This window comes from Nannospalax galili, unplaced genomic scaffold (genome assembly GCF_000622305.1).
Source record: "Nannospalax galili isolate Female #2095 unplaced genomic scaffold, S.galili_v1.0 scaffold155, whole genome shotgun sequence".
Lineage (NCBI taxonomy): Eukaryota > Metazoa > Chordata > Mammalia > Rodentia > Spalacidae > Nannospalax > Nannospalax galili.
Genome location: NW_008339923.1, coordinates 6829871 through 6845143, shown reverse-complemented (window position 1 = coordinate 6845143; position 15273 = coordinate 6829871). Strand labels below are relative to the sequence as shown.

The 15273-nt window shown below is 43.0% G+C and overlaps 1 protein-coding gene across 4 annotated transcripts in view; it reads right to left on the bottom strand.

The window, feature by feature from the left end:
* Ptprm (protein tyrosine phosphatase receptor type M) overlaps window positions 1-15273 on the bottom strand; it is a 794765-nt gene that overhangs the window by 8096 nt on the left and 771396 nt on the right. For all 4 annotated transcript variants that reach the window (XM_008834659.1, XM_008834658.3, XM_008834655.3 and 1 more), the window contains one exon: window positions 9573-9708. In XM_008834659.1, coding sequence (XP_008832881.1) covers window positions 9573-9708 — 136 coding nt within the window. The remainder of the gene's footprint in view (window positions 1-9572; window positions 9709-15273) is intronic.

The following is a 15273-nucleotide window of genomic DNA, read 5'->3' as shown; positions in this document are numbered from 1 at the left end:
CAAGTATTTCACTGACGGAACTCTCTCCCCAGCCCTCATAGTCAGCTCACTTCTAAGGCTCCCCCTGATTTTGTCAAGCTAGAATTCTATGAGTTTAGGGCTTGGCAGCAAGTCTGATGACAGAAGAGAGGGAAATATTTTTTATGTTACCTCATCTGGGCCGGTCATTTCTCCTAACCACCCAGTCTCTATGTAGAACTTTTCTTTTTCTCTTTGTCTTTTCTAAAACTTTTGAACTGGAAACATGTTAATTTGCCCCAGGCAAAGTTATATTTCTGCTTCCAATTCTATAATTTATTATTTTAGCATTGGATGCTTTTATTTTCAGAATTAAAAAAAAATTACCTATTTTTATTTTATGTGTATGAGTGTACTGTGTGCATGTATGTGAGTGCACCCGTGTTGTACAATGCCGCAGGGGTCAGAAGAGGGCTTTGGATTCCCCTGGAACTAGAGTTAAGGATGGTTCGTAGCTGCCATGTGGGTGCTGGGAATCGAACCCAGGTCCTCTGCAGGAGAAATCAGTGCTCTTAACCACTGAGCCATCTCTCCAGCCCTATTTTCAGAATTTAAAAAATGTTTTATTATTTGTATTTTATGTGTATGCGTGTATTGCCTGCATGTAGGTAAGTGCACCCATATTGTGCAATGCCTGCAGAGGACAGAAGAGGCTTTCAGATCCCCTGGGACTAGAGTTACAGACAGTTGTTAGCTGCTATGTAGGTGCTAGGATTTGAACTCGGGTCTTCTGGATGAATAGTCAGTGTTCTTAACCGCTGAGCTATTTCTCCAGCCCCAATTTTCAGAACATTTAAAAGAAGTGATTTGAATTTCAGAATTCTAAAATGCCCTGTTGTCAGATTGCCCTGCTGACAAACTGGTTACCAAGTGTTCCAGTCTTTTCTCCTGTTTCTGTGAATCACAGGGATGATTTTTTTTTAATGGAAATATAATTCCTCATTGTATAAATATGACTTTTCAGACCTAACTGTGTAATTAGTTTCAGTGACTCCCATGAACTGTCCTTTTAACACATTTAAATGCAGTTAACGGGGACATGTGACTGCTGGCCTTAGGCTACAATGGAAGGTAGAAACCCAGAAGGAATTTTAGGCTTCTCTCCTAAGGAGATGCTGCCCGGAAGTCTCCAGAGTTGCCCTGCTCAGATATGACTGCAATTTTCAAAATGAGTTCCCCCTCTCCCATCTCATCCTTCCTGAGCAAGCTGCCAACCCCCATAGATTCTGTGATGACTGGTTTCTGAATCAGAAAAATAAGAAGGCAAAGAAAGGCCATAAATTGCCATGTGCCCTCCTCCAAGCACCTGGGCAAATGCCTGAAATCTTCCTACACTGCAAACTGATTACACTTGATCACCAAGTACAGGCCTACCTTCTCACAGTTTTCTCCATCAGCTCACTTGCTTCTGAATGGTATAATTAAGCCACATGAACTATCCCTGTTTCAGAGACAGGACCAAAGCATAAATGTTCTCTTTTTCCCCCAACTTGGGCCACAGCCATGGAGTGCTTTGCCTGGAGCAGTGGTCTAGCCATGCCCTCCTCCCATCCTCTGACCTGGGCCCTGCTCTGGCCCCTGCAAAGAGGGAGAAGATGGCTTCTGAAATGGAACCTAAAGCTGAGGTCGTTCTTTCAAAGTCCCGGCTGGCTGAGTGAGGGAGTCACAAAACCAGAGCTCCCACGGGCAGCTCTGGGGACTCCCAGGGAGTGTTGGCTCTCTGCCTTGTACACTCTGCCTGTGCTGGAGGAGCTGGGGGGCTGCAGTCAGTCTGTGCACTTCAAACACCCAGATGTCAACTGCCTAAGATTCAAAGAGAATAGTCTACACAGCTTACCTTGGGCCAACTTCTGTCCCTGAGGTACCTATCTGAAACTAAGACAAGTTTCACAATGGCAACAGTATCCTGTACTGCCAGATCCTTCAGGCTGGAAAAGTCTTTCTGACTGATGCCCTGCCAGGAAGCTGAAGTGATCCCTGATAACTGTGGGTGGATAGTGATTACTGTGTTCAATGTTCCCAGAAGATCATACAGGTGAGCATCCACTCAGTGCCAGGGAGCATAATAAATTCTCACCCCTCAACAGACGACTGCACACCCCTACAATGGAACAGATCTTTACTTGCATCTATCTTTTTAAAATGCGTGTAGGATTTTCTTTACCCATGAAATCTATGCTAATTTCCTGTTTAAAATCTACTAGACCTCAGCTGAGTTTGTCTACCAAGCATGTTCAATCTGTGGTCTGAGGCCCAACAAAATAGTCAACTTATATAAGGATTGTGAAACTTTCAGCAATTACTTTTTTTCGTAGCTTGACTGTGTGGTTTTTGAGTATGAACTTCATAGATGCCAATATCATGTTACCATGCCAAAAAGGTTGGGCACGCCTGGTAGCCTAGGCTATGACCTGATCTGGGGATTCACCATATATAACCCTGGGTAAGTGCAGTTCATAATTACTAACCTCAACTGCATATTATAGTCTACTTACTGATTTCATCATTCTATAATACATACATGATCAAAATACCACCGAACAATTATTATTTGTCAACTAAAAATAAAGCTTAAAGACCAAGATGAAAACTTTGGTGTGAAAGTCAGGCCTCAGACCAATGGATTTGGAGTATCTGGGGTGGGGTGTCTAGGGAGCAGAACATTCTTTTAATGCGTCAGGTCACTTCAACATGCAGCCAGGTTTGAAGACAGCCTTTCCTCTTTCTGTGAGGAAGAAGGGCTAGCTGTTCCCAGGAAACCTTATTTGAGATTAAGTTTGCATACATTTTGACTGAATTCTTCTCTGTTCCTTGGTCTTGTACCTTACACTTGTTGCCCTTTACTCCTGACTGGAGAGGATGGGTTGGTTTATGACCCTTGTCATGATGTCACCCCAACAGCTGTGAACACTTCCCAGGCAATACCCCCGACCCCAGGACTATGACTGTCACTTTCCATCTCCATGTCCTTCCCTCACGATGTGTCCATCCTGTGTTTATGCTTTTGGCTGCTGATTTCTTTCCCATGTGCCTTTATTTTTTGCCTGGGAGGTGTGTTCAATTCTGGACAGCTGGGGGGATCTTTGTGGGGTGGTGGAGTGTCAGTGAGCTGAAAGTCAGGGTTTGGATTTGGATTCAGCTTGTACTAGACTCATTTCCTGCAGACTAGTTTCTATAAAAAGATGGATGATTAATAGTAGTTCTTCTTCCTTGTGGAAGATGACAAGGTAATGGGGCAGAAAGGACAATACTTTGTAAACAGAAATGTCTAATAGGTACCTAGGATCAGTCTCCTTTTTGCTTAAATGTTACTTTGAAAGAACAGCTTTATGGAGATATAATTCACACATCATCCTGTAAAGGCTACTTAATTAAAATTCACAGAAGAACATTATTTGGATTAGACAAACCAAACAAGAATGGAGTTACTCATGCTACAGGCTGGCTATGAGTGGCTCAGGTCTGTAATCTCAAAATTCAGGAGGCTAAGGCAGGAAAGGTGAGAGTTGAAGGCCAGCATGGGCTACATAGTGAGATCGCATCTCAGAAAAAGGAGACATAACAAACTGAACTTTTGCTGGGCATGGTGGTGCACGCCTTTAATCCCAGCACTTGGGAGGCAGAGGCAGGTAGATCTCTGAGATTAAGGCCAACCTGGTCTACTTAGGGAATTCTAGGCCAGCTGGTGCTACAGGGAAACCCTGTTTCAAAAACAAACAGAAAACAAACTGAACTTTGAAATGGGAATGTTTTCCAGAAACGGGGAAGTTCACAGCAGCCACTGAGACAGAGTCCTGTGTACCTGAGCTGATACGATAAGGAAGTCCCTGTTTACTTAACCCCGAATTGACCGATAGACTATTTATTTCATTTCTCTATGCCTAGCCTTTTCCTTCTTGTAAAACCCACCACCTCTGCTAATTGGAAAATATACTGTTTTATAGAATGAGACAGCACCCAATTCTAGATTATAACAATAGTAAATTAGATTCCCAAATTAAATTTGCTATGATACTGACACCATTCTGTGGTTTTTAGTTTATTTATAGAGTTGAGTAGAAGGTAAGTTCAGAGCACTTCCCCACCCCACAGAGAAAACCCTATGCCAATCAGCAATCACACCTTCTCTCTTCTAGGAAGCTCTACTTTCTGCCCTCATAGAATCATCTATTCTGAACACTTCAAACCCATGGAATCATACAATCTATGGTATTTTTTTGAGACAGACTTAATGTTTTTTAAGTCTTTCTAATTGTTATGTTTTTGTTTGTTTAATGTGTATGAATGTTTTGCCTGTATGTACACAATGTGTGTGCACTGCCTACAGAGGCCGGAAGAGGGCATCTGAGCCCCTGAAGCTGGAGTTACAGATGGTCATTAGTCACCATGTGGGTGCTGGGAACCGAATCCTGGTCCTCTGCAAGAGCAGTTAGTGCTCTTAACTGCTGAGTCATCTCTCAAGTTTCCTGGCTTGATGGTTTGATTCCTGCTTTACAAAAAGAATAGAAAGGCTGGGGTTCAGGAAGAATTTCATGTCTGGTGTCTCTATTAGTTAAATGCTCCATGGGAAGCAGACTGTGTTTTTACCTTCTCACACCCAATGTCACTGTCAGCCAAGTACTATGCATAGAAAGGAGCTAAAAAATACAGGGGGAAATGGAATGGAACTGAGGCCAGATGCTGGCTGGTCATCCAAGTGACAGTTAGCAGGACAACTTTCCTACCTTAGCTGAGTGATCAAAATTTCTTAGATGGGAAGTGTTCTTCGCTTGGGAAAATGCCACATAAGTGGGATTTTGGGGGAAGCAAAGCTGTCCAAGGCCGGTAAACGCTTGGCAGAAATATGTTTTGCTCTAGGGAAGGGGTATAGCCTAGGAACAGGGGATGAGGAGAGGGGAGGGAAGGTGAGGCTGAAGGCCTGAGACAGTTGCTTTGGAGAGTAGCTAAAGAGCATTAAGGATGATGTGTGCCCTAGCCTGCAGACTGTGCCCAACATCGAGCAGCTTCTGACAGTGCTGGATGGTGGCTGTAGAGCAAGGCATAGCTTTGAGGGGTGGGCTTTCAGAGTAGCCTCAGGAGCCAGCAGTGACTGAGGCTGGAGGTGCCTTGAAAAGGGCTTGGGACCTCTATGGTGGAGAATTGTCATGAGGTCCCAGCTGACATATAGCTCAAGATCAGAATTGTTCAGAGTGTATCTTTTCCTTAAAGCAGCTTGCCAAGGACAGAGGACATTTGAGGGAATGGCAAGCCCACACACTTTTGGGCAGGGTACTGGTTTGTCAGAAGGGAGCCTTCCAAGTGTTTGCCCCAGTAGGGGAGGCTGTGCTTCTCCAGGCAAGATCTGTTCTCAGAGACTGTTTGTTGAGACAGTGAGAGCCCTGGGAACCTCAAAGCCCCATGAGGAAGACAATGTGGAGGGGTGCTGAGGGGAAGCAGCCATTTTCTTGTTCCTGTGACAGCTTCAAAGCCATCTGAATCTAACCAGGCCAAGCTGTCCTCATTCCTTCTGGGGATCCAGGACACTGATGGTGACTTGACGCTGATTCAATAGATAGCTAACTTAGAAGCCAGAATAAAGTAGGGTCAGGAACGAGTGTAGCTACCACTACTAGATGGAAAAAAGTTCTAGCCTTGTGTTGTTCTAAATTATTATTACTATTTGTGTGTGTGTGTGTGTGTGTGTGTGTGTGTGTTGTACACACATGTGCCTGTGTATGCATACAGAGGCCAGAGTATCAGGTGTCCTCCTCTATGATTGTGCCTTATTATTTTGAGGCAGTGTTTCTCCCTGAACCTGGCGACATGCTTTTGGCTAGACTGGAAGCCAGAAAGTCCTAGCCGTGCTCCTATCTCTACCCTCAACAGTGCAGGTATTATAGGTGCTTGCGAGACTACACAAGGCTTATTATTGGATGATGGGATCTGAACTCTGGTCCTCATGCTTGTGCAGCAAGTGCCCTAACTGCTGAGCCATTGTGCAGCCCCCACTGTTGTAAATTAATTTGCTTCCTCATAACCTATTGGCTTTTCCTCACAGCCCTCAAAGTTGGAGTGAGAAGAAATTGACTTCTAGGGCATTCTGCATCTCCCCTAAGAATGCCAAGTTTTAAAATAAGAGGATGAATTTCAAAGTCTGGATTAATTTGGACATCAGGGCCACAGAGGGAGAAGAAAGGAGACAGTGGAATCTCTGTGTACCTCTGTGTGGGTGTGGAGGACACAATCGCAGCATTTGGGGGTTCCAGATGGAAGTGAGGTTCTGCCTATCCATGAGTTGTATGAGGAGATCCAGTAGCGTCCAGGCTGGGGCTCCCCACTCCACCTACCCTATCCCCTTGGTGACCAGCTCAGAAGCATGCCCAGAGCTTTCTAGAACATACTCATTCTTCAAAGACTGTAGCTTACAGGCTCAGTCCCCTTCTCAGTGGCTGTCCAACCTTTTTTGCATTCAGGTCTCAGATGGCCTGTTACATGCAGAGCAGCCATATCAGACTTTATCATCTGACCTGAGCTAATTAATTCCTTCAGCTAACACACTCGTTTATGAATACCAAACTAAAAAGATATTATACTCATGGGCAAAAACAAACAAACCAGTGACAAAGAGCTCTTATTCAGTTCCAGAAGCTTTAAACCTGCTAGAAAGAGCACTGTGACATTTTTTTCCTCTGGTCACCAGCTATTATCTATTATCCTAACAGTCACTGTGACAGATTTGGCAGATGGTTTTCTCAGGAAATCTCATAAGTTCCTTTCATTTCTCAGTCACTGACCTTATCATAAGACTGTGCAGGCTTTCAGCATGCTGGGTTTCTAGGGACCCTGTTTCTGCCAAAGGAATCTCCCATAACTATATAGGGTACAGCTGTGTAGAAGGAATGACTTCCTATGCTGTACAGCACAGTTGGGTAACCATGGTTGACAAGGATGAATTGAATATTCCAAAACAGCCATTAGAGAGGATTTGGAACGTTCCCAACACAAAAAATTGAAAGTGTCTAAGATGATAGATATACCAGTTACTGTGACTTGAACATTACACATTGTATATGCGTATCAAAAGATCATGCTGTACCCCATAAACATGTGTCATTACATCCTGGAAATTAATTTTTTTTTATAAAAGAAATTCCTTTGTAGGGGGAAAAATAAATCACCCACAACAACCCAAACTCCTATGTTGTTATAGCACAGTGGGCTGCAACACACTCCCTTCCTGGTTATCTACTGGCTCTTCCTCACAGCTCTTCTGGTCAGCCACCTCAGTCTCCATCTTCTGAAGAATCACCCTGTCCCATTGTCTGAACTGCTGATTTGAAAAAGCCTGGTTTTGCCAGTAAAAACTCCCAAGTGATGAAAGCCTCAGTAGAACAATAACAGAAAGGCCTGGAAGGGTTTACTTCTAGCTATCTGCTTAATTCAGGCCCGGTGGCGGCGGCAGTGTGTGTGTGTGTATGTATGTATGTGTGTGTGTGTGTGTGTGTGTGTGTGTGTGTGTGTGTGTGCGTGTGTGAGATATTTTTTAACAAGGTCATTTTTGTCCAAGTACTAACCAAAGTTTGGAAGCCGTACATCATTGGTTCCTAAGCATAAGTCCAGGATGAAGACAGAGTCAACATTTCAGGTCTGACACCTACAATCTCCTATCTCTTGCTCTGTCCTCAACTCAGACTACCACTGACTGGGGCTCTGCTTTCAACTGCCCCCAGCCCAGGAGACTAAGGACTCTATCATTCAAGCGACAATTCTTAGGTGGTTCTAGGGAAGCTTGCATAAAGATGTACCAGTTGGCCTTTTAACCCATCCCCATGAAATCTGTTACCATGTGGAAGGCATTCTGAGCCAGCCCTGGCATAGGCCAGTTATTTATAAAATATATAATTTGAAAAACTGGCACTTTCTGTTCTATGATTCTTTTTTTTTCCTCCACTAAGTACTTGGATGTGACTGTGCCTCAAGGACCACAAAGGCATCATGTCCAGTGGACACCTACACTGTCAATAACCACCTCTCTCTGATTTGCAATGTCCAAAATGTGTTTACATGCATCTTCATGTTGCATCACCTCAAAGAGCTAACACCCCGAGTTTATAAATGGTTAAACTCAAGTTTTGTGATTGGCTCAGGAATGCTTCCCTTTCAAAGCTTATGTGTTTTAGGTCATGTAATCTGACTTAGTTTAGCTGAGACTCAAATTTGGGTTTCAGTGGCTTTCCCACAGGGCAGGAAAAAATGGGTAGAGTTTGGGAAAACATGACTCTGTCAGACTTGATGTAATGGCCTATCGATTTGAGGGCATGCGTCTGGCCAGAGCCCTTCTGCCAAACCCTCTGGAGAACACCGTGCTTCTCCAAAGTGTGACGCCAGCACAAGACATGTGTCCAGGGATAGATGACCCTGACGAGTGACTTACTGAGCAGGATTTGGCTCTCCCCCAGGAGCTGGCTGTCCTTGGTCACTACTATTGCCTACACTCAGGCACTGTTGCAATGACTCTTCAAGTCACATACAGAAACCCTGTCTACTTTCTCAAATTCAGCTTGAATCTTAACCCTCTTTTTTAATTTTTAACTTTGATTGCACTCCTGCCATACTGTGGGCTCTAGAACACAGGCTTTCTGAGCTTGTTAGCATGGGCTGTCTCTTCTTCTCTCTGCTCTGCCCCAAGCCACTGTCTCAATCCTGGAATAGTCCCATGGTTCTCTTCAGATCCATCTTCCGTTCACAGAGATGTACAAAAACCCTACAGAAGGGCTTCTTCCTTGAAGCTAGTGTTCTATTCTTGAGTCACTGCAGTTGGCATTTTAATAGTTCCATGTAAAAAAGAGATTTTGTGAAATACTCTAAGAAAATAATTGTCCCTAGTCCTTTGTCTCTCAGCTCCTTTAATCTTCTTCTCAGCTATGGCCACCATAATTAAATGCAATATTCTGTACGTCAAACTAAAATTCACAGCTTTGATAAATATTAGGCGATTAAGCTATTTATGAAATATATAATTTGAAAATCTGGCATTTCTTATGGTATGATTATTTTTTCTCCACTAAGACTTAGTGCTGAGCCACACAGAAGGTGCTGCCAGGAAAAGAAATTAGTAAGGATGTTCACTTGTGAGTTTCACTATTTCCACATTTCAACCAAGCTACGAGCGTCTCCTCTGAAAAGACAAGGAAATGAAGCCAGGGAAGAAGAAAGAGGAGAAAAGTTCTGTTAGGTCAAGTGACATGCTATGCTTTAGAAAAGGAGTCTCTTCTTTTATAAGCAAGTGTCATCACAGTGTAGGAGCTGGTGAGGAGTTCTTTGTTAAGGCTGAGATGGCTCACTGGGCAGAACAGAGGGGGCAGAGTCCTGAGATACCCCACTAACCAGGACAAAAAGGACAGAATCCTAAGATGGCCCATTGGGCAGAACAGAGGGGGCAGAGTCCTGAGATGCCTCACTGGCCAGGACAAAAAGGACAGAGTCCTGAGATGCTCCCCTGGGTAGGACAGAGGGGGAAGAATCTTATGTTAATATGCAGCTGTTCTGTTGGGTGAGACAAAAGGGCATCCTACCAGAAGGTCCACCATGTTGGGCTTGTTGTTTCTCAGTGTCTTGACAGCATGGAACACATCCACAGTTCTCTGGTGTCGGAGCATCTCACAGACAATGCTGATGGCACAGAAAGTGCCACTGCGGCCCCCTCCATTCCTGTTACAGAAGAAACCAGATGGTTGGACAATGTTTGCATTGCATCTTGCCCACAACCCTTGGAGACACGTGGTCTAAACCCTGGAGGAAGGTCAGGATGAAGGCCTGGGCCAGGTCTACTAGGTAAAACAAAGGATCAAGTTAGCTTGGCATGTGGTCCAGAGTTCAGCTGGCTGGAGGACCAATCTCAGCTTGTTCTTATCCTAGATTATAGTATCTGATATGCATGACACCTTACTGATTTTTATATCAAGGGCCTAGAGTAGAAAACTTCAATGAGCACACGCCTCATCTGCTATCTGCTAGATAGACTGAAGACAAGTGGGGTTATGTTCAAACACATACCTGGACTTTGCAAAGAGCGTTAAGAACTTTTTGATCTCTAAAACATGAAGACTCTTAAAATATAATCTTTTTAAAAACTAAATTTAAATATGCAGCAACATGGCAAATCTAGCACACAGCGTTCTCTTGCATACCCAACCTGATTTGAGCATCTTTTAAAATTTTATTATTTTTATTTTATGTGTGTGGATGCATTGCCTGCCTATATGTAAGTGCACCCATGTCATGAAATGCCCACGGAGGTCAGAAAGAGGGCATTAGAGCCCCTGGAACTGCAGTTATGGACAGTTGTTAGCCACCATATAGGTGCTGGGATTTGAATCTGGGTCCTCTGCAAGAGTAGCCAGTATTCTTAACTGCTGAGCCATCTCTTCAGGCCCTAATGTGAACATCTTACATAGCCATTGCACATGATCAAAATCAAGAAATTACAGTGCCACCGTACTATGGACTAAACTATAGGCCTTAGTCAAATTTCACCAGTTTCTCTAGTAAGGTCCTTTTTCAGGCCCAGGATCCAACCTTGCATCTAGTTAGCACGCTGTATCTGTTTAGCAGTCTCCAATCTGTAACAGTTTATCAGTTTTCCCTTTCATAACTTGGCCACTTCTGAAGTGCTCTGATCGGCTGCTTTGTAGACTACAAAATTCAGCATGTAGGAAGTAGGTGTGGAAAAGACCCATGTGCCCCACCACAATGTGAGAAGTCACTACAAAGTCCCACAGTGGACTGTCCCTTCATTTGGGCTCCTTTGATGTTTCCTCATGCTTAGAGGTAAGGCTATGGACTTAGACCCCTCAAAACAAAAACAACCCCCCCAAATACAGGAGGGTTCTTATATCCTTTAAGGAATTCATGGTATTGATCTGTTTTATTTCTGGGTCTGTAAATCTTCTTCACAAGCATGTTTGCCAGACTTTTGGATGCCGAGTTATCTTTCTCTATGTAGTTAATACCTGTCTTGGAGTAAGGCGCTTTGGGACTGTGTGAATATTCTATTTACCTCAATCACCCACTTTTACATCCATTGGTGGATATTGTTTGCAGCGCTTAATTATGACTATGTTGTTTGCCTAATGTCGATGTTAAATTTTCTTCCCTTGTTCAACATTCTACCATAAGAAATAGTTATCTTCCCCCTCATTAAAAAAGTATTTGTTTTATTGTTTATGTTAGTCCAGGCAGACACTGAAAATGTGCTAAAATATAATAGCATCAATAATCATCATGTGACTCAGATTCCTCTAGCTTTGACCATGAGGAATTCTATCAGGATGGGTTTGTGTTCTTATGATATACTTTTGCTCTTTTTTGATAATATCCCTACTTTCTAGAATATTCGTCTTGTATTTTCCCTGTGTCAGCTTCTTTTTCAAGGAGATAAAGGAACTTTGTCTTATTTTTAAACATAATACCGATATCACATTGAAATAAACATTACTGTTATTATGATTTGGGGGGCATACCATGATGTGCATGTGGACGTCAGAGGACAACTTTGTGGAGTCGGTTCTTTCCCTTCAACCTTATTGAACTCAGGTCATCAGACTTGCACAGCACCTTTACCCACTAAGTCATCTTATTGGCCCAACATTATTTTTACAATATTTTTATTTTTATTTTATGTGTATGAGTGTTATGTCTGCATATGTGTAAGTACACCCGTGTCATGCAATGCCTAAGGAGGTCAGAAGAGGGCATTGGATCTCCTGGAACTGGAGTTACAGATGTTTGTTGGCCACCATATGGGTGCTGGGAATTGAGTCCAGGTCCTCTGCAAGAGCAGTCAGTGCTCTTGACCACTGAGCCATCTCTCCAGCCCCACCAACATTTTTTTAAATCAAATATCTAGCCAGTGTTTCAATTTCCCATATGTTTTCCTCTAGCTGCTAAAAAAAAAAAAAAAAAAAAAAAATCCACATCTGAAGTCTATACATTGTGCTGGTTGGGATTCTTACAAATTTATTCTAATATACAGGCTTCCTCTTTGTTCTCAGAAGCTTGTTGAAGAAAGGGGTTCTTGTTATGTAAAGAAATCTGCATTCTGGATTCTTCTCATTTACTGCATCTTTCTGGTATCATTTAATATATTATCTCTACCCCAGTATGTTCTGTAAATTGGTAATTAGATTTAGGGCTTGCAAAGGACCTGAGATGGAGGGATGTTTGATTCATATTTTTATTCATATAAATTATACTTTCCCTAATAAGCAAGCACACAACATCTGGTTGTCCTTTTTTTTTTTTTTTTTACAATCTGAAGATCAATTACTGTCAATGATCATGGATTATAGTTATGAATGTCAGTTTGTTCATTTTGTTATAACCTTTTTAAAGATTTTATTATTTTTATGTGTATGACTGTATTGCCTGCACATATGTCAGTGCATCCATTTTGTGCAGTGCCCAAGGAGGTCATAAGAGGGTGCTGGATTCCCCTGGAACTGGAGTTATGGACAGTTGTCAGCTGCCATGTGGGTGCTGGGAATCAAACCTGCTCTGCAAAAGTAGCCAGTGCTCTTAACCCCTGAACCATCTCTCAAGTCCCATGTTATAACCTAAATCATTTAAAATAAAGAATAACATGTCAACAGTGAAGTCCATGAAAGGCAAATAGATACTGGAGTTAATTTTTGCACTTGTACATGACATCACGTTGGCCCCATCCAATCCACACATGGTTCATGGTCAGCCCCAGGGCCTCCTGTCCTCACACTGCCATGCCCTTCCAGTGCTACCAGGAACATCAGAGACAAACTCTGCTCTTTTTACATCCCACATCATTTCTGCCTCTGTTGAGCATTGTATACAGGAAATTATGCAGCATACACTCCTTTGATTCTGGCTTATTTCACTTAATATTATCTGTGTGACTTGCCTTTGGGTATATCAGCAATTTGTTCCTTTATATTGCTGAGAATTCCACTGAGTGAGTATACCACTGTATAATTTACTTACTCAACAGCTGCTGTTTGAGTTATTTCCAGCTTGAGGTCTTGTGAGTATACCTGCTATAAACATCCCGAGGTATAGGATGCATTTCTGTTGACGCTTGTGTAGGAACTAAAGAGCTCAGAGCTACCAATCAGTTCCAACATGGCTGTTTGATGGTTACTTCCTGCCAGAAGTGTGTGGCAGTTCTACAGTTTCTTATGTGTCTTTAAAAATTCAGCCATTCTGGTGGGCAGGCAATGGCATCTGGTCCTGGTTTAAATGTATATTTTCCTAAACATGAAAACTAAACTAGTGATACTGTAACTGGCTGTGAGGGTAGTTGTTTTTCCCTTTCCAGTGCTGTGAATCAAGCTTGGGGCCTTGCACATGCTAGACAAAGGTTCAGCCATTGAGCTAAAACCCCAAGCCCTTTCTTTTGAAAAGGGTAATGCCTGTCAAATTTAATGCCCATTAAAAACAATGGGTTGACTGTCTTGCTCTAGCAACTTGTAGTAGTCCTTACCCCTTCTGGCTCTGAGTCCTTTGCCAGATGTATGTATTGCAGAACTCTCCCACCGCTGTCTCCCCCCGCCACACCCCCATGTTATTGATGTCTCTTAAACAGAGTATTTCATGTTAATGAAATTCAGCCTGTCACCATGCTTTCTTAACGACTGGTATTCTGTATCCTCTATCCTCGCTTGATCTTGGCCAGCCTCCTGAGCATGAGGAGTTTCTCCCATGTCTTCTTACAGAAGCTCTGTTGTATCCCATTTGACATTTTGGTGCATCCGGTCTTTGCTGCCCTGCAGTCCTATGCTGCGGTGCTTCTGTGCTGTAAGTCTGGTGACGCAGGGGCACGGCTCTGCTTCTGGACCTGCTCTCTGTCCCTGGCACTCATGTTCCAAGGCTCCTGCCCATCAGCTTTCCACCTAATGCTTCAGTAGTTGTTCATGAGCGCCATCTATATCGACTCTTTCTACAGTTTCAAAATGTTGAGTTATTCTTGTTTTAAAAGCTGCAAGTCATTTATAAGGAAGAGAATACTCTGTCTACCCTGAGCATCTATGGCCCATGGCACCACAGAGCGTCTGGAGCGTTCATGGTGGTGCACTCTGCCCTCAGCCAATAGGTGGCGCTGCACCATGCCGAATACCTCTCAGAGGATTGGTAGGGGACGCCACAGCATTTTTTCCCTGAGCAACACTGGAAGAAGTCATTTTAAACTTCGTTTCTTATAGACTAAAAAGTATCTTAGATTAACATTTGTAAATAGAAAATAAAACTAAACTTTCTCTACAAGTAATTGTGTATCATGCCTAACCTGATGTCAAGAAAGCAAGGGGCAGCTCCACGGGAATTATGGGGACTTTTGAGTTGGGGGTTAGGGGAGGGACTCACCAAAAGAGGGAGGATGAAATGATAAGAAGACAGGGGGGCAGGAATGACAGATGCTCACCACCGTCTGTGATAGCCAGACAACCTGCTGTTAGAGACACAGCATGGAACAGTGATGTAACTGATTAGTTTGAGGGTTATAGCTGCATTTTGGAAGAACTCTATCTAGAACAAGGTATCTGTCAGCAATTTAAGGGTTCTTTGCATCTTTCTCTTATGCCTGTCCTGGAGCCTCAACTTCCTCCACTAGCATCCTACTGCTGAAGGTTAAAGCACTGGCCCTTGTTAGAAAGCTAGCAGTCCAGGGGGCCAAACAAGTCATGCTACCAGGTTCAGATGCAGGCTCTCCAGATACAGGAGGGCCACCTGAAAACTATTTTCAGTATTAAAATAGAAACAACTGAATTGAGAATGTAGCTTGGTGGTAGAATTCTTCCCTAGTATGCTCTAGACCCAAGGTTCCATCCCCAGCACCACTAAACAACAGCAACAACAAAACACCTAACATATAATACAAGCTAATGGAAACATCAACTTCCTCTGTTGGGATTTTGTCAGCTTGGTATGGTGGACCCCTCACCTTATTCTGAGAAATAAGAAGGGGGTTTAGTAGGGACATTTCTAAAGCACGGCATCCCTAAAGAATGGAAGGATTAATATGCTTTTTTGTAGAGGACAAAATATAGGACTTCTGATTGATGACATATGAGAGCAGGTTCCTGAGACCCTGTCCAAGGGAATCAGAGGAAAAGTTAGTTTACCCTCAAATTAGGAATGATCTCATTGTATGCTTCTTCTAATGATGTGCCTCTGAAAATACGCTTAGACTTTGGATTCCCACAATTCCTCTAAGTATTGTCCCTAACTGCCTTTGCCATGTCTTTCTAA